This window comes from Amblyomma mixtum, chromosome 8 (assembly GCF_055824585.1).
Source record: "Amblyomma mixtum isolate Tamu chromosome 8, ASM5582458v1, whole genome shotgun sequence".
Lineage (NCBI taxonomy): Eukaryota > Metazoa > Arthropoda > Arachnida > Ixodida > Ixodidae > Amblyomma > Amblyomma mixtum.
In genome coordinates, this window is record NC_143019.1 from 117,174,733 (window position 1) to 117,194,759 (window position 20,027).

A 20,027-nucleotide genomic window follows, 5' to 3' on the forward strand; every position below is an offset into this window, starting at 1 on the left:
CTCCTGGACGATGACACCGCAAAGAATTTCATCGGCCTACTTTTATGGCATCATGGTCGAATGCCTCACACCTGCCACAGCTAACAAGAAGCTTAACGTGGCAAACCGCAACGTGGTTACAATAGGTTGATATCAATAGTTGGAGTCATAATCTGCGGGGCCTCTTTCGGAAGCTTCGTTCTTGAGCTGTATCAGACTAACTTTTAGCTGGTAAGAAAAATTCAGTGAAAGTTTACAGAACTTGCCACAGTGAGAGGCAGCGTGCTGCCTTGACGAAACTGCAGCAAACCCTATTGCTCTCAGCATATGCCTAGGATAGCAGTAAGGGCAGCATAGTGTAGCTTTACGAAACAAAAACTAAAAAAGATGTAAGAATGGCTGTGGCCATCATGATAGCACGCTTTAGTTTGTGTGCTACACGTAACATGCAATGGTTATCACGTACTACCACAAGTCTTAAAATTTAGTTTCACTCAGCTGAAAACCATTTTCAACATTTAACAATGTGTCTTGCAAAGCACATTATGACTGTAGGAAAGACACAGAATGTAGGCCCTTATCAGGACTCATTGATGAGTGCTAAAGCATATGAAGTTGTGTGGTAAACAATCTGCGCAAGCGTTTTGCTATAAAATATTTTTGTATATATTTTCCGAAATCCGCATCACAGTGGTGGTTTCCAGAAATGCAACTTATAGTACGAAGCTGCACACATGCAATCAAAATTCCCTAATGTGAATTCCTAATAATGCTAAATATATGAAACTCACAACTGCATTTCTTTTGTTGTAAAGGTAATTATTTTGTGGATAACAAGAAATCTCACCACATATATTAATCTGGCACACCAATCTGTAGATTATTTCTGAGTGCAGAGAAACGTTTTGAATTAATACACTCCACAGACGCCGCACACTGCGCTTGAATAATAAATCCAAGCGAGCATTTTACTTACCTTGCCAAGTGCCACAGCAGAGGTTGCCATGTCAAGGACGAATGAATCACCGTCCTTTCCAGGAGCAGCCACACTGATTGGGTTTGTCCCCAGAAATTTCTGAAAACCGAAGTGAACAGTTCCATAACTTCATGTTGAACACCTTCCAGCAATTCGTAGAGAAGATGAAAATTGCTTTGGCGTAGCCATAGGACTACCTTCTGCAATTTAGGACTAATTATTTCAGTTTTGATCCACTTCATAGATAGTAGATTTTTAGAATTTTAATTTTTTTTCATTTACTTACCCTAGAGACCCAAGCGCATATTACAGGGGGGGGGGGGGCAGGGGCATCACGCAAGAAAAGCAATGACCAATATGCAGCAGTAGTGTTTGTTGGGGTTCAACGTCCCGAAGCAACTTAGGCTATGAGGGACGCCGTACTGAAGGGCTTCGGAAATTTCGACCACCTGGGGTTCTTTAATGTGCACTGACATCGCACAGCACACGGGCCTCTAGAATTTCGCCTTCAAGAAATGCAGCCGCCGCGGCTGGGATCGAACCCGCGTCTTTCGGGTCAGCAGCCGAGCGCCGTAACCACTGAGCCACCGCGGCGGGGCACAGCAGTACTGTAATGGCACTTGAAGAGCATGCTCGTATACATCAAAACGAGATGTTTAAGAAGTTAACAATAAGAACATTATGAATACAATTTACGAATACAATTATGATGGTTTATTGGGGTTTAACGTCCCAAAGCAACTTAGGCTATGAGGAACGCGAATAAAGTTATGTATGTAAATTGTATTTATGAATAAAATTTACAATGGCACGTCTAAGTAGCGATGTGGAGTAGGTTGTAGGGTTTAAGCACAATTTATGAATAGAGGTTAGACAGGTTGTCTTATGCCTACTTTCCAACGGTGGGAGGTTAAAACTCTTCTTTATTACAGTGATGCTTGAGTAACGCGAGTACTGAAGTGAGGTCTACTTGCGCTATTTTGCAGACTCTCTAATTTGTTACTAAGGTACAGTTGGTAAAGACACTAAATGAATGACGCATATTCATGCTCAGGCCCAAACAGCGTGGTATATAAGCAATTAGTCGTGCATTTCAGCTTTGCAAAGTGAGCGGCGAATAAAACCTAGTTTTATGTGTGTTAGAAGGTGACTGATGTGAGTACTACACGAAAGATTCGAGGTCAGATACACTCTTAACTATTTGAAAGATTGCGCAGACTATTTCAGTGTTGGTGATGGTGTAGGTGTTCGACAAAACGCAACGGCAGGTGTTTCAATGCATTTATTTAGTTTGTGTTAGTACTGGTTTGCCGTTCACATTTTCCTGAAGAACAGCGTGAACTTGGACTAGGACTGAAGGTAGACACACAGACGGGCGCTTCAGTCCTCGTCCAAATTCGCGCTGTTCTTCAGGAAAATGTCATACCAACTCTGCCAAGCATCCGTTTTAATGCCATTCAGAGCACCACCTGTCTAATTTATACAAATAATTCTGTAACATAACACGGCCAGTAACATGAGATTTTCCACTGTAAACGACACAGCCATCGGTGAATAATCTGATTGATGATGTGATGCTGCAAGTAATATCTATTATGTACTATAAAAATAAAGTTGGTTCAAGGAGGAATTTTCACGAACATCATACTTTACAGACTGAAAAGAAGATTTAACGCCCTTAGTACTGGCTGATTAAAATCTGCTGTGAAGGTGCTCTTCTACCAATCTAATAACTTTATTATTTATGCTATTGCTGTTCATTTTATATAAAGGGAGATTATAGGGCACGCGATCAAAGGCCTTGGCACAATCAATAAAAACGGCATCAGTTTGGATTAACTGTTCTATAGTTCGGTGAAGGTCTGTAAGTTAAAACAGCTTCGGTTCACAAAAATGCCGTCGCTGGAATCTATGCTGGGTCGGAAAGAACATAAGATTTTCAGCGATATGTGTCATTATGTGAGATGAAATGGCATGTTCTAATAATTAACGAACAATTGTTGTCAAAAATATGCGCCTATAGTTACGTCATGGGAGAGAGACAGTAGGGAGATATTTTCTTGACACTTACAAAGTGAACGAGGGGAGAGGAAAGCCTCGGGATGCTTGCCAAAATCTATACAAGGGGGCGAAGTCAAGCCCCCTTGTCAAAACATTGGCGAGCACCCTGAGGCCTTCCCCTCCCTTGTTCCATTTGTGAGTGTATAGTTAGTCATGCTATGTACATTCCCTCCTTTGAATATGGGTAAAACATGAGCAAGGCTCCAATCAAAAGGAATGTAAATAAATATATAAATGTCAGCCGTGTGAAACGATTTCTGAAAGATGTGTGCCTGGATGCGTGATATGTAGGCTTTTCTGGTTTTTAGGAGTTTTTATTAATGATTTCTTCTGGTCCTTAGCTCGAAAAAGTAGGCAAATATTCAATAGTCCTCTCTATACTGTCGTAATGTGCTTTTATATAGGGCGTTGCGCAATCAGTGCTAGATACAGGTCCAGCAATAGACACAGGCTTTTCTCCTTCAAAAATGCTGCAGAACAATTGGAATTATCGCGCATATCAACTGGGTCTGTTCGGTACCATTTGCAGAAACCAACTGCGGGAGCTTTTGGTGCTGGAGAAATTACTTACGAATAATTTCAGGGTTCTTTTTAAGAATTTCAGCATGACAAAATAAAAAAAATGATTTGTCTTTAAATTTTTGCTTGCATGACTTCACAATGTTCGGGTACGCGGTTCAGTCTACGTGCTCTTCAGTGCGCTTCAGCGCGCATGGCTTTTGCATAAAACCGTTTCTTTTTGTTTAGCAACCATTTAATATCCCTTCTGAACAATTTGTTCCCTAACGTTGAAAGCCATCTTTTAGGTGCGCATTTCTCCTGCATTTTTTCAAGAGATTACAGAGAGTACCAAGTTGCGGAAACACTGCGATCAGAATACGCTGAGTTGAGTTGAATTGAGTTTAATGGCGCATAAGCAACTAAGGCTATCATGCGCCAGCTCAGGGTATAAAAAATTGTTTTATATAGATGTTATACAAAAGTCTAAATGAACGGCGGTGTAAAGGGCCTAAAAAGTTAATTCATGCAACCTAGTAAAAACGCAACACAAAATTTTAGAAGTGACTTATGGTAAAAGCTTTAAAGAGGGTCGGTAACCTCAGCAGCCATCCTTGGCTGGGCAAGGATCTAGAGATCCCCACCCGATGGAATAGGGACCTCAGCCGTCTTCTCACGACGGAGAAGGCGGATGAGGTGTGTCAATAAATTGTAAAGCACGGGGTAGGAATTCAGAGTTTTTCAAGCACATTGGCATCTTTTAAAAAGTTAAAAACGCTTGACTTATCAATAAGAGCTTCTTCACCTAAAATCAATGACGGACGAAAAGGGATGTGTTGGTTGTAAAACGGGGTAAAAAAACTTGTTTCTCAATGTTTCAAGTTCTCTGCACGAGATTAAGATGTAAGTTACTGTGAGTTCATCTCCGCATTTTTCACAGGTAGGTTTGTCTTGTTTTGTTAGTAGAAAGTTGTGGGTAAGGTGTGTGTGTCCAATACGTAAACGACATAAAGTAACTTCAATAAAGCGTTCGTGATGTGTGCATGATTTCAATTCTCCTAATATTGGTTCTATTAAGTGTAGCTTGTTATTTATCTGCCTATTCCAGGTGCTCTGCCATTTGTTCCTCAGTCTGCTCTGAACTAGCTTCATACAATCATTATGTGGCATGCTTATTTTCTGTATTTCCTTGTTGCGGGCTTGAGCAGCGCATGCGTCCGCTCTCTCATTACCATCGATTCCAACATGGCTTGGAACCCAACATAATTTTATGTTATGCCCTTGTGTTACGATCCTTGTTATGTTATGTAAGACCTTACCTATTGATGGCATGACTGCATTTCTGGACTGTAGTGCTTTCAGTACACTGAGGGAGTCTGAGTAGATAATACTGTTTTCGGTGTTCTTGCTTATTATTTTCTCCGTAGCAAGAAACACAGCATAACACTCGGCTGTAAAAACTGATGCACACTGAGGAAGCCTTACTATTTTTTCCCAGTTCCCTTCCACTACTGCACTTCCAACATAACCTGTAGTTTTCGATCCGTCTGTGTAGAACTCGGTGTAGCGTATTCGATCGTCGTATTCGATCAGAATACGCAGACTCGTATGAATATCAGTAGCTCTCGAGGTCATTTTTAATTCTGTTTAGGTCTGGTTTAGCAAAATAATAAATTAACATTTTTGGATGCAAATAACTTTGGAGCACCTGACTGGAACATGTACTGAACGATAAGGTGGTCACTGATACTGTTACGGTGCATAGTCTCGAGGCGAAGACGGCGTTGTTTCGACCCTCGGCTGTTGACGACAACGAGGACGTTGCAGCTAGTGCTTGGGGTGATTGATTTGGTCTGCCTTCTGAGTGCGGCCTGTAGCGCCTGCTGCGGAGCTAACCTCCGTAATACTACAATGAGGCACATTTACAGCAGAACATTTGAGCTCGATTGTAAAAACTAAATCAAGATTGGCATAAGCCGTTGTAAGGGAAGAAACAAGGGTTGTCAGTTGAAATAAATCAATTTATTTATGTTTCTATTTTATAAATAATCTATTTTATTTGCTGAAAATAATCAGGAAATTAAACAGATGACCATTTGGTGCATGAAAGTTAGTCTCCAGCGAGGACAATTGGGGAGTTGACGTACTTGTTCTGACAGGCTTAAAACGTTGGTTAACTCGATAGTGAAGTCAGTGGAATAATCCGGCTGCCTGTAACATGCACCGATAACTACTGTAATGTTTAGCAAAAAGCAAGAAATGCACAAAATTTCAAGTGCGCTGTCCACAGCAATAAATCTTTTGTATATGTGTTTCGACACAGCAATCATGACACCATCATCCCTTTGATGTGCTCTGTCTTTAAGAAAAAAAATAAGCTCAAAATCTGAAGTTCTTAACTGTCAGTTTCTGGAGTCTCTGAAGTCGGTCACCTTCCGGAGTCGGGACGTTTCTGTCCCGACGATGGCGTCAGCACCGCAAGTACAGATTTGGGCAAGCTGGTGTTGCTTATTGATAATGCATGTTAAACTTGCTGATATAGAGAAAACGGAGTTGTTTTAGTAGCCTGTTGCTGAGCTGTAGTTGCCACAGTTCACAGCATTGGGGAGCCCATAAACCGACCATGCCACTCACCCCACCATATCGCCACTGTTCCTTCAAGAAATTGAGTTTGTCAAATGCCTTGCTTTTTCGGTTGGATCATGGTTTTTGTGGCCAAAATTTTGTAGTTTTTCTGGTCAGGTTTGATCGGACGTGAATCTTCTTCTTCAATAAAAATCCTAGGGTCCGTAACGTCTTTGAGCTTAGATGCATTATCAAGAATCGTGCGTTTTGTTTTGTAGTTCAGGAATTGAAAATATATAAAGCTCTGGTCCTCATCTCGAGCACCGATGCGATGTGCACACTCACTGTCACAAATCTGCACATCATAATACGCACTGAATATTCATGATTATGCTGTGCTCTCCTTTACATAGTAGCATAGTGCGAGCTTTCCACGCAGAGACATATATTTGCGGCAAACACATCGAGGTAATCATTCACAAATTATTATAACCACTTTGTTGGTTTCAGACAGCAAGGCAGTATTGCAGTCAATGCTGACAGATTCATTTTACATTCAATAACAGAAGGTCACCAAGAAATCTGAAAATCAACAGCAGCTTCAGAAAGTTTATCTATAGCGAAGCCAGAATAAATCCAACCCGCAAGGAATCAGAAAAAACTTCCCTATATTGATATTTCTCCATAAAAACAATGGCAGTAGATGACCATATCTGTAGCGTAGAAGAAATACATTGCACCTGCTTCTCGCAGATAGGTGCTGCCCGCTAGCGTGCTAACAGGGCAACGATCGCCAGGCGTTGGTAAACCTAACCTGCTTCACAACGCGGTCACAGCGGACGTTTCTTTAGAACTACCCACTGCCAATCATAAAATGTGTAGACCTATTACAAGTACATTTTAAATAGAATAATCTCACATTAAATTTGGTGTAGAGTTCGTTTCCGCGAAGCCTTCCGAAGCACGTCAGGCAGAGAACGATGCTAGACTTTGGTTGGTGAAGTTGGCTTACCGCATGACAATGACGAGGTGTACAAAATGAATACAAGAGACCTAAGCACACCCCACTTTCACTTCTGCGCACGATTTGAAGCGCTAGCGCTAACAGCAAGTGGACAAGGCAGCGTAGCTGACCTGTCTCCGAGCGTAAAATGTGATCAAAGAGTCTTTAGGGGAAGAATCACAAGCAGGTGCGCGGCGCGCAGTTAGGTATATGGAAGGACTAGAGAAATTGAAGTTAGATATACTGCACGACCGTCCTATACTTTTCCACATTATTTTCAACGGGATTTTCAGTCTTTGCTAAAAATCCAGTAACTGGAAATATCCCGCGTTTGATATTTTCGTGCTCGGCTGTGTATCGCATGCCTTTGTAGTTTCTGAGCTTGGCAGACGATAACAGAGGCAACAAAAGCAAAAAACGATGTTATCATCAATCGTTTGCACGATGCTGTTGTTAAATTCAGAACAAGTACATATAAAGCTACACACAAGTGCAGAGAAAGGTATTAAATGCAGCAGAATGCTTCCTGCCCAATTACACCTTTTAAGAAACAGCAGTGCCCTTGGTTACTAACTGCATGAATCGCACGAATAGCCAGGCAAGCAATTTATTCTTGAAAAGGTCACTTTCCATAAACACCTAGCTAAAGAAACTATGGGGCACAACATGAGTGGTCTGAAAGAGAGAAAACAAGTATGATGGTAAGGAAAGACCAAGGACCGCACCTTCTTTCCGCCAGATGGAGCCACCAATGGGGACGCATTTGTGTAAGACATGCCCTGAAAAAGAGACAATAGCAGTTGGAGCCATAGAACTCAGTTCTAATATTCAGACAGCTCTGTTGAACCAAAACTGCGATATGGAAAGTGACTGCAAGCATCAATGTACACTGACTGACTAGGAAACAAAAGGAATTGTTTATTACAACCAAAATCTAGAATGAAAGGTATTGGAAATCAGAAAAAGCAGAGATATGGGCATCTTCAAGAAAAAGGAAGAAGGGAAGATGAAAATGTTCCTCACAATCATGCCTCTTGAAGCAGCCATCATACTGTAGAAGCCAGCAATGCCATAGTGATTTGAACCTGCGGTGGTTAAAAAAAACTTTGTACAAAAATGTCTTCACAAGGAATAATATTGCCCTCTCCATGCCAGACACGGTCGAAAATAATATTAAAATACGCACAGCCAACTTCAATAGGTTGGTTGGTTGGTTTATGGGGTTTAACGTCCCAAAGCGACTAAGGCTATGAGAGACGCCGTAGTGAAGGGCTCCGGAAATTTCGACCACCTGGGGTTCTTTAACATGCACTGACATCGCACAGTACACGGGCCTCTAGAATTTCTCCTCCAAAGAAATTCTAGCCGCCGTGGCCGGGATCGAACCCCCGTCTTTTGGGTCAGCAGCCGAGCACCATAGCCACTTAGCCACCGCGGCGGCCCAACTTCAATAGAGAAAATTACTGAATCACTATGGGCCAAAGTAGCTCCCCGCATTTGCTATGAAGCACAGTGCAGTCAAGGGCTACATATTTATTTAATACATGTGGTGCTTTAGAAAATGCAGTCAAATCTGCACAAAGAGAGTTTTTCACTCTGCATTTATAACTCTCCAGCTTTCACGGTCAGTGTGTTTGCAGGTTACTTCGTATGCTGGAGCTATAGAGAGGAAAACCTTAACAAGATAGCAATAAATGCATATGTAACATTAAAGCTCAGAGCAATGACACATACAGCATAATTAAATCAGACGCATAGGGAGTGAATTTGTGAGGTTTGCTTCTCTTCTCTTGATGACTACAGTGCTGTATACACAGGAATTATGCAGTACCTGGAAAAGATTTACCAGGTGGTAGTTCCGACCATTCATTACAGCGCTGCTGTTTGCCTAGTGATTCAGCTTGCACGAGCTGTAGTATCAGACGTCATAGACTGGCACAGTGGAGAGCCACAAGTCACACACACTCGCAGAACACTGATGCATTCGCAGCTCCATGTCTGCTTTGATTCTAACAAATACCCCAAGTCACATCCGCTTGGAGAACACCACGGAGCGGCGAATGTGTCAATGATCTGCGACTGCGGGCGACTTGTGGGCGTTCTTGTGCACCGGCCTCTGACATATGATGCGACAGCTCTCTAAAACTTACTTGAAGAGAAAACACTGCTGCAATATATTAGCTCAAAGCACCACTGGGCACCTTTTTTTTCGGTATTATCATTCCTGGGGATCTGAGAACTGTTCGCAGCAGAAAAACGAGCAGAATCTGAAAAGGTATATCATTTACTGTTTCAGAAGAGTAATCATGAACGTATATCCTGGAACAGTGATTTAATCTGTCACCATTAAAAATGTACACTCTTTACGCAATTTTCATCCAATCCCCAATTTGATCTTTACCGTTTCTTCTACAAATACGTGTTTTGTGTTCAAAGAAGCAAACGCACTTAAACCAAGTTACTCTTTATCGCTCTTCTCTTTAAAAGCAAGTAAGAATCTCATAGCGACGGAGAAGAAACTTTGCCAAATTTTGTTCCCTTTAATCCAATAAACTCACCGTAAAATACAGTCATCAAGGCGCTACTAGTACATCGCCACTTGATACGTGTATATATAATTCAAGTCTTCTCATATTAATTAAAATTAGCACTTGGACCTAGTGGTTAAAGCATGCAAAAAATGCAATTCTTGGACGCCAAGGAATTACTGAGGACACTGAAGCACGCGGCAGAGGGGGCAACCGATCTGATTTCAACTTGAAAATTTAGGGTTTCTTAAACGTGAGCGCAGCCTCAGCACTGTTGTTTCTGCTTTCTGCTTCCATCAAAACATGCATCAACATGAGAATGTTCGTACTCCACCCCGTTTTTACGCCGCGTGCACGGCACACTCTGCAGTCGGTCAGCTATATTCAGCACACACGCCGACAGCTGCAAAGCATGCTTCTTATTAGGTCAAAAACGGTTTTCCGCTATAGTTCAAAGGCAGCTCTCAGCAGCCGAAAAGCGGATAAAAACAGTACCCCACATAGTTATAGGCCAGGGCATCTGAGGTTATGGTGGTCCAAAAGAGCAAATTACTTTTATAATAGTTTTCTTAATGCGCTAGCACTGCGAAGCCATAAATTTGAAACATGGTTTACAAAGTTTCCAGCTGGCTAAAAAGATAGCCTGTATGTGCACCGCCTGGTGAAAGCATCCGAAGAGCAGTCAGAAGCTACTGCACATGATCCTGGATCAACTAACGGCAGAGATTTGAGATATTTGACAGTGTCTTTCTGGCCATGCGTTTGTGTGTGCCGCCTGCCGAGTCGGTCCGCTTACAGTGTAGCTACCATGTTGGTAGCAGCGCCAAACTGTAATGTTTCTGCATTGTTGTCTAATTTCGACTGTAATGTTGAACTGACACATTTTTCCTAAATGTTTTTTCGTTTTCATTCACTGTTCGCGCTCATTCCACCGAAATGTGTACCTGCACCTTGGTTTTAGCCTGTCTTCCTTGTTACCACTACAAGATTTAGTGAAGATAATAGTAAGTAACACTTTCAAAGAGACGACCTCTAGAAAGGGTAAACAGCATATTCCCATTAGCACCATTCGATGTCACGGCAAGTATCAAGCATATAAACTCTTTGGCAGCTTCTTCAGTTAAGGCATGAAGTTATTAATGACTGGAAAGCAACCTTGCTGAAATTACCTCATGTAATACCTTCACCTTAAAACACACAGATTACATATCACATAAGAAACCCCGAGACAGATTCGGCAGTTACAGATTGCAATTAGCAAACACTAGAGAGCAACTTTGGAATAGATTGCACCATGAGACAGCCTTTACCCTATCACGCACAGATTACAAGAGCCTAGCTGTTAATGCAGTTGGACAATGTAGATACCATTGCATGCGTAGAAAATTCCATGCCTGATGAACCTGTCATGATATGTAACTAGCACCGACTGAAAGTGAAATTCCACATTGCTCTACCTGATAGCCCCAGTTCCCCCGCTAGGACATGCAGATATCACGAATATTTTGATAAGCTAGTGCACTCGTTAACTGTTGAAGCTGCGAAAGAATATGACTATCACACACTACATGGAATGCAAGAGTACAGCTTTTTACCTCGTGCAACAACCCATCCGATGCCAGCCTGCTGTGCCTTGCGCATGGCCAGTTCCATGCAGAACTTGCCGACGACGGGACCGAGAACATTCTTGCCGTCAACAAGGGCTGTGGCTGCCAGCTCATTGACAATCACGGGCGAACCAGAGGGCTCGCAGACACCCTTCTGAATATCTGTCACGTACATTTCTGTACAAAAGGAGAAAATTGAGAGAATAGATTGGACTGCGTTCTGTAAAATAAAACACATTAGTGCAAATGACATCACAATGGAAGCTGTTGACAGGAAAGGGAACATTTCGGCAAACGTATATTACATGTCTGCCGTGCACGCTGCATTCACTCGAAAATAGGTTTGGTTATGGGGTTTAACGTGCCAAAGCGACTCGGGCTATGAGAGACGCTGCATTGAAGGGCTCCGGAAATTTCTACCTCCTGGGGTTCTTTAACGTGCTCTGACATCGCACTGTGCACGGGCCTCTAGAATTTCTCCTCCAAAGAAATTCAACCGCCGCGGCCGGGATCGAACCCGCGTGTTTCGGGTCAGCAGCCGAGCACCATAACCACTGAGCCACCGCGGCGGCCACTCGAAAATACTACCGTTCAATTAGTGGCAAGGTTGACATAAAAGGCAGTCCTCAAACAGCAGAATCAATGTGCCGCGCAATTTAGGAGATGTCCTAACATCGTGATTGCTCACTCACGGTGTTAGGTGGCTCTGGCGGATGCCTGAGGCGGGCGGGGCGGGAGGGGGGGGGGGGGACGTCGTCAGCTGCAGTGTGGGGTTCTCTTGCACATGCCACTATGTTTGAGGGCTCCTTTTGCAGGGAATGCTGTCTCGGCCGTCTAGTCTGAACGATGGTACTAGTGTGGAAACCTAGCGCCAGCGCCAGCATGTCAGAATGCGCCAGACGCTTGCGAGATTCGGGGAAACGCCTAGGGGATACAGCGCCTTTTAGCGGGTGTGCCCGGCTTCACAACACACATTTACAGATAGCTTCGAAATAACGCAGCATACTTTCTCACATTCTTCTTCAAAGATCTAGCCAACTGTTAACGAGTTGCTGCCTCCATGAGTACTGTGCAAAAAAAATATTTCCGAAAGTTTTGCTTCCATGTTTCAATGAGCCGCACTCCCATTCCTTGCCCCCAGCCGCGATTCAGCCTCACGCGCACTTAATGCGCTGTTTTAAAAAATACATCGCCTTCGAAATGGCGTTTAATACAATAAGAATCTGTTCTAGAATGAACCTGGTTGCACTTCACAAGTGGACGACGCTAGAGGGACATCGTGAAATCAAAGAATTGCTTTGAAAACTTTTGCCGCCATATATTTCTCTGGGCGCTAAACGCATATTTCAGCCAAACTTTTACTGTAGTCGCCCTAGCTGACAACATCAGCGCCACCGCATCTTGGTTACGTCACAAATCTATCTTGGTCTATATCCACACGTCGTCAACAAAGCAACAATGGCTGGAGTGTTGTTCACTGAGTGTGAAAATGGTTCATCATCATCATCTGCCTCACTACACCCGCTGCAGGGCAAAGGCCTCTAACATGTCTCGCCAATTAACCGTGTCTTTCGACAGTTGCGGCCCCCTATCCCCTCAAACTTCGCAATCTCATCCGCAAACCTAACTTTCTGCCGCCGCCTGCTGCGCTTGCCTTCCATTGGAATCCACTCCATTGCCGTCAAGGACCAACAGTTATCTTGCCTTCGCATTACATGCCATGCCCAAGCATATTTGTTCCTCTTGATTTCGACTAGGATGTCATTAACCCGCGTTTGTTCCCTCACCCACTCCACCCTCTTCCGATTTCTTAAAGTTACACTCACTATTTTTCTTTCTATAGCTCGCTGCCTTGTCCTTAACTTAAGCTCAACCTGCCCTATTAGCCTTTATGTTTCTGCCCCGTAGGTGAGTACCGGTAAGATACAGCTGTTGTATACTTTTCTCTTGAGGGATATTGGTAAACTGCCATTCATGATCTGAGTGAACGTGCCATATGCACTCCACCCCATTCTTTTCCTTCTAGTTATTTAACATTCATGATCCGGATGAGCGGTCAGTACCTGCCCTAAGTAGATATATTCCCTTCGTACTTCCAGCCCCTCGCTACTAGTTGTGAAATGCTGTTCCCTTGCTAGGATGTTGAACATTAGTTTGGTTTTCTGCATGTTAATTTCTAGACCCACCGTCCGGCTCTACCTGTCTAAATGATTAATCATGCGGTTCATGACCTGAACGACTTAGAGTGGCAATGTGATCAGCGAATAGCAGATTACTTAAGTTTTCTCCAGTAACTCTTATCCCCAATTGTTCCCAAATCAGGCCTCAGAATGCCTCCAGTAAACAGGCGGTGAAGAGCACTGGCGAGATCATGTCTCCCTGCCTTACTCTCTTCGGTACTGGAATTTTATTCCTGACTTTATGGAGTTCATTTGCCAATTATCAACAGCAAAGAACCTTTGCTGCTGTTCGCTTCCAGACTATTGAAAAGTTCATTCATTTTCAGTGCAAAAATGCAGTTTGAGGGCGACACTTAAGGATTAAATTACTTTTAGCAAAATTTCTATTACGCTTATTCTAGGTACAGAAATCGATCGAGTTTTTCTCACCACATGCGCCACGTGTTTGACATAAGGTTGTACAAAGCTGTGCAAGAACCAAACCAAAGGAGTACTCTTGGCTGTGATCTGTTATAAATGCTCTTGACGTAATCGCCATTATTTTTTCAATTTATTAACTCAACATATGCACTACTGTAGGTATCTCACTATTTTTAACTAGAAAATGGGGCAGCACAAAAAGAAAATTTAGTTTAATTGTATGTCGCGGCTAAGTCCTATCCAGTCAGTGCTTGTCGAAGTCCGACCTATTTCACAATAATTCTTTGTAGGTTTGGTATCATGGATACGACGGTGTGTTTCTGTCTGCTATTGGTCGCAACAGGCTGAATTCCATTCGACGTGATTGCATGTATAGTGCGGGCTACTCTACGGCGTGGCTTTACCCACTGATTAAACCATATGAACAAAGTAATCGGACTGCGGCGATTCGCCTTCAATGCGCACAACTCGAGCGCGCCCCCAGAGAACATTTTTTTTCAGCTACGTCCACTACAACCACCGTTCTTATCGGTTGTCTGCTGGTTGGCACATGTCGCTGTGTTGCAGTGTGCGAACTGCAAAATTTCTCTGGGCTATTTTCATGCTAACATGAGGCTATGGGATTTGTTGCTGTGTGCCAGTCTGTTTCATGAACTCAGGAACTTTCCTTGCGGAGACGCGTTTGCTTTTGTCGAAATTGAGTGCGCACAGCTTCTCTCCTAGCGAGTACCGACGGCAGAGTGGATGCCGTTAGTCTCGCGTAAACAACGAAAATGTGAGGCTGATTAGGACATCTTTCGCGAGAAAAGAAATCGACCGGGCTGGGCGCTTGGCTAGTCTTCCCTATACAATGCCATTTTTCAGCCTGAAGTGAATCGCTACGCCATGCACTTGTGTGAAGCAGCTCCTCGCCTCGACACAATCGCTGGGCTGGTCATTGATGGTGTACCGGCGTAGGCCTCATATTGTGTAGGGATGCCTTTTAGTCTCCACTCATGGTCCAGCTACCTAGATCAGCTGTGACAGACTAAAATTGACAATGATGAACAATCCTTTAATCTATTTTGCAGTAAAGAAGAGCTAGCGCAACATTTCTTGCGGACTACCACACATTACGAATGTGAAAGAAGCCAACAGCCACAGAAACCAAGGGGCACAGGGGATTTTTTTTTTAATTAATTTATTTATATTGTGGAGTTGATCAATTTAGAATATTACTGAATATGTTATCGCTTAAAGCGAATTGATTAGAAAAGCAGAAGAAAAAACAACCACTGCCGCCGGTGGGATCTTGTGGGATCTTGGTGGGGGTTGTTTTTCTTCTGCTTTTCTAATCAATTCGCTTTAAGCGATAACATATTCAGTAATATTCTAAATTGATCAACTCCACAAAATAAATAAATTAATTTAAAAAAAAAAATCCCCTGTGCCCCTTGGTTTCTGTGGCTGTTGGCTTCTTTCATATTTATAACGAGCCCCTTAATTCCCCTTCCCTTGTTTGCTTAATTGCTTAGCGAGGGTCTCAGTTCTGGCAGCCTTGACGCCATAGGAAGCATAAGAGGGTTCTCACGCAGCTTCCACCCTCCCCGTTCGATGACGTTCTACGTCACACCTGCGGTAACTCAGGACTTTCTACGTCCGCCGCTTATGAACGTGGGCGGCGCTGATGAACACTCTCAAAGTTAGGTTACTTGTAAACATAAATACCCCCGAAAGCAGAAGATTTGACAGCCGTCGCCGTAGCTCAGAGGTAGAGCACCGGACGCGTAATTCGGAGGTCGTGGGTTCGGATCCCACCGGCGGCAGTGGTTGTTTTTTCTTCTGCTTTTCTAATCAATTCGCTTTAAGCGATAACATATTCAGTAATATTCTAAATTGATCAACTCCACAAAATAAATAAATTAATTAAAAAAAATCCCCTGTGCCCCTTGGTTTCTGTGGCTGTTGGCTTTTTTCATATTTATAACGAGCCCCTTAATTCCCCTTCCCTTGTTTGCTTAATTGCTTAGCGAGGGTCTCGGTTCTGGCAGCCTTGACGCCATAGGAAGCATAAGAGGGTTCTCACGCAGCTTCCACCCTCCCCGTTCGATGACGTTCTACGTCACACCTGCGGTAACTCAGGACGTTCTACGTCCGCCGCTTATGAACGTGGGCGGCGCTGATGAACACTCTCAAAGTTAGGTTACTTGTAAACATAAATACCCCCGAAAGCAGAAGATTTGACAGCCGTCGCCGTAGCTCACAGGTAGAGCACCGGACGCGTAATTCGGAGGTCGTGGGTTCGGATCCCACCGGCGGCAGTGGTTGTTTTTTCTTCTGCTTTTCTAATCAATTCGCTTTAAGCGATAACATATTCAGTAATATTCTAAATTGATCAACTCCACAAAATAAATAAATTAATTAAAAAAAAATAAAAAAAATAAAAAAATCCTCTGTGCCCCTTGGTTTCTGTGGCTGTTGGCTTCTTTCATATTTATAACGAGCCCCTTAATTCCCCTTCCCTTGTTTGCTTAATTGCTTAGCGAGGGTCTCGGTTCTGGCAGCCTTGACGCCATAGGAAGCATAAGAGGGTTCTCACGCAGCTTCCACCCTCCCCGTTCGATGACGTTCTACGTCACACCTGCGGTAACTCAGGACGTTCTACGTCCGCCGCTTATGAACGTGGGCGGCGCTGATGAACACTCTCAAAGTTAGGTTACTTGTAAACATAAATGCCCCCGAAAGCAGAAGATTTGACAGCCGTCGCCGTAGCTCAGAGGTAGAGCACCGGACGCGTAATTCGGAGGTCGTGGGTTCGGATCCCACCGGCGGCAGTGGTTGTTTTTTCTTCTGCTTTTCTAATCAATTCGCTTTAAGCGATAACATATTCAGTAATATTCTAAATTGATCAACTCCACAAAATAAATAAATTAATTAAAAAAAATCCCCTGTGCCCCTTGGTTTCTGCGGCTGTTGGCTTCTTTCATATTTATAACGAGCCCCTTAATTCCCCTTCCCTTGTTTGCTTAATTGCTTAGCGAGGGTCTCGGTTCTGGCAGCCTTGACGCCATAGGAAGCATAAGAGGGTTCTCACGCAGCTTCCGCCCTCCCCGTTCGATGACGTTCTACGTCACACCTGCGGTAACTCAGGACGTTCTACGTCCGCCGCTTATGAACGTGGGCGGCGCTGATGAACACTCTCAAAGTTAGGTTACTTGTAAACATAAATACCCCCGAAAGCAGAAGATTTGACAGCCGTCGCCGTAGCTCAGAGGTAGAGCACCGGACGCGGAATTCGGAGGTCGTGGGTTCGGATCCCACCGGCGGCAGTGGTTGTTTTTTCTTCTGCTTTTCTAATCAATTCGCTTTAAGCGATAACATATTCAGTAATATTCTAAATTGATCAACTCCACAAAATAAATAAATTAATTAAAAAAAAAAATCCCCTGTGCCCCTTGGTTTCTGTGGCTGTTGGCTTCTTTCATATTTATAACGAGCCCCTTAATTCCCCTTCCCGTGTTTGCTTAATTGCTTAGCGAGGGTCTCGGTTCTGGCAGCCTTGACGCCATAGGAAGCATAAGAGGGTTCTCACGCAGCTTCCACCCTCCCCGTTCGATGACGTTCTACGTCACACCTGCGGTAACTCAGGACTTTCAACGTCCGCCGCTTATGAACGTGGGCGGCGCTGATGAACACTCTCAAAGTTAGGTTACTTGTAAACATAAATACCCCCGAAAGCAGAAGATTTGACAGCCGTCGCCGTAGCTCAGAGGTAGAGCACCGGACGCGTAATTCGGAGGTCGTGGGTTCGGATCCCACCGGCGGCAGTGGTTGTTTTTTCTTCTGCTTTTCTGATCAATTCGCTTTAAGCGATAACATATTCAGTAATATTCTAAATTGATCAACTCCACAAAGTAAATAAATTAATTAAAAAAAAAATCCCCTGTGCCCCTTGGTTTCTGTGGCTGTTGGCTTTTTTCATATTTATAACGAGCCCCTTAATTCCCCTTCCCTTGTTTGCTTAATTGCTTAGCGAGGGTCTCGGTTCTGGCAGCCTTGACGCCATAGGAAGCATAAGAGGGTTCTCACGCAGCTTCCACCCTCCCCGTTCGATGACGTTCTACGTCACACCTGCGGTAACTCAGGACGTTCTACGTCCGCCGCTTATGAACGTGGGCGGCGCTGATGAACACTCTCAAAGTTAGGTTACTTGTAAACATAAATACCCCCGAAAGCAGAAGATTTGACAGCCGTCGCCGTAGCTCACAGGTAGAGCACCGGACGCGTAATTCGGAGGTCGTGGGTTCGGATCCCACCGGCGGCAGTGGTTGTTTTTTCTTCTGCTTTTCTGATCAATTCGCTTTAAGCGATAACATATTCAGTAATATTCTAAATTGATCAACTCCACAAAATAAATAAATTAATTTAAAAAAAAATCCCCTGTGCCCCTTGGTTTCTGTGGCTGTTGGCTTTTTTCATATTTATAACGAGCCCCTTAATTCCCCTTCCCTTGTTTGCTTAATTGCTTAGCGAGGGTCTCGGTTCTGGCAGCCTTGACGCCATAGGAAGCATAAGAGGGTTCTCACGCAGCTTCCACCCTCCCCGTTCGATGACGTTCTACGTCACACCTGCGGTAACTCAGGACGTTCTACGTCCGCCGCTTATGAACGTGGGCGGCGCTGATGAACACTCTCAAAGTTAGGTTACTTGTAAACATAAATACCCCCGAAAGCAGAAGATTTGACAGCCGTCGCCGTAGCTCAGAGGTAGAGCACCGGACGCGTAATTCGGAGGTCGTGGGTTCGGATCCCACCGGCGGCAGTGGTTTTTTTTTTTTCTTCTGCTTTTCTAATCAATTCGCTTTAAGCGATAACATATTCAGTAATATTTATAAATTGATCAACTCCACAAAATAAATAAATTAATTAAAAAAAAATCCCCTGTGCCCCTTGGTTTCTGTGGCTGTTGGCTTTTTTCATATTTATAACGAGCCCCTTAATTCCCCTTCCCTTGTTTGCTTAACACATTACGAATGGGTGTTTGCAGGTTGCAGGATGAGACGCGTGTTGTTCCGGGTACGGGAGCTCGATCCTCATATGTGTGCCATCTCTCAGAGGTTGGTGCAGAGTAGCAGGCAGTGCAAACGCTGGTGATAGCTTTTCTAAATCACGACTAGGCCGCGGTGAGAGATTCAGTCTCTTTTGCGAAGTGCGAACGGCAGGTGCCGGCGAATGCGCATCTCTGCTGGCATACGTCGCGTCGCCTCCCACCGACTTCGCATGCTGCGAGGTGCGTGTGACAGCGGGGCTCGCCACACACAGCAGAGCGTGAAGCCGCAGAACTTCGTCATTTTAAGGCGGAAGCCTTTAATGCCTCATCGTTGTAAGCAGGGGTTGTCGTCAGAAATGTCACGCTTTTCAATTGGTCGAAACGGTCGTGACGTCACAGTGTGCGAATTTCAAATGGGGCCAATTGTACTTTGCCTACTAACCATGCAATCAATTAAAGGCATCGTATAGTGCTGCTCCAAGTAAGTGGTACTGAGTCTAGTTAATTGCTTACCTAACCAATTAGCCTAATTAACATTTCTACTCAGAGCAGATAAATAAATAAAACTGAGTAGGAAATAGGTCGAGCTCGGGAATCGAACCCCGGTCTCCGGAGTGCGAGACAAGCACGCTACCACTCCGCCATGGCAGCTCGATGGTTTGGAATGAACAAAGGCGCGTCTAGTGAATACGGTGTCTTCGTTCACTCCTATCTTCCTCCCTTCCCGTTGGGGCGAGGTTTAGGTGTGTCCACCGAGATATGCGAGACAGATCATTTCCTTTCCTCAAAAAAAAATTTACCGACGAGCAAGGCGTAGAGCCGAACGGGCGATGGCGTCCTATGGACTCCCTCACATCAGTGACACATCAGTGACACAAGCAGCAACACCGCGCTTAAGGCTTTCGCCTCACCGCACTTTACATCAACAAAGTGCTCCCTGAATTTTTTGGAAGTGCGGAGATGTAAGAATGGGAAACACTTACTCTGAGCTCCTCGAAAATCTCAAATATAACGTTAATTGCACTCGGTTCGAGGGGATCTGCCAGTTGCAAGAATAATAACGCGCATGACAGGCATACCAGAACCGCGAGTTTAGGCATATGCGCCTACAGCGACGTACTCCGTATCTTTAATGAGAATCAATTGGGTAAGCCGTTCGTAAATTGATAAACCCCCACGATG

The 20,027-nt window shown here is 44.0% G+C and overlaps 1 protein-coding gene and 1 non-coding gene across 2 annotated transcripts in view; one reads left to right on the plus strand and one right to left on the minus strand.

Moving 5' to 3' along the window:
* Positions 1 to 20,027, minus strand: part of LOC149334067 (uncharacterized) — a 40,992-nt gene that overhangs the window by 20,031 nt on the left and 934 nt on the right. The window contains exons 2-5 of the mRNA XM_089555004.1: positions 11,206 to 11,394; positions 8,106 to 8,167; positions 7,808 to 7,861; positions 956 to 1,054 (exon numbers count right to left, since the gene is read on the minus strand). Of these exons, the coding sequence (XP_089411130.1) occupies positions 956 to 1,054; positions 7,808 to 7,861; positions 8,106 to 8,167; positions 11,206 to 11,394 (404 nt within the window). The remainder of the gene's footprint in view (positions 1 to 955; positions 1,055 to 7,807; positions 7,862 to 8,105; positions 8,168 to 11,205; positions 11,395 to 20,027) is intronic.
* TRNAP-CGG (transfer RNA proline (anticodon CGG)) lies at positions 17,054 to 17,125 on the plus strand. The gene has a single exon. It is a non-coding gene; the product is annotated as a tRNA-Pro (tRNA).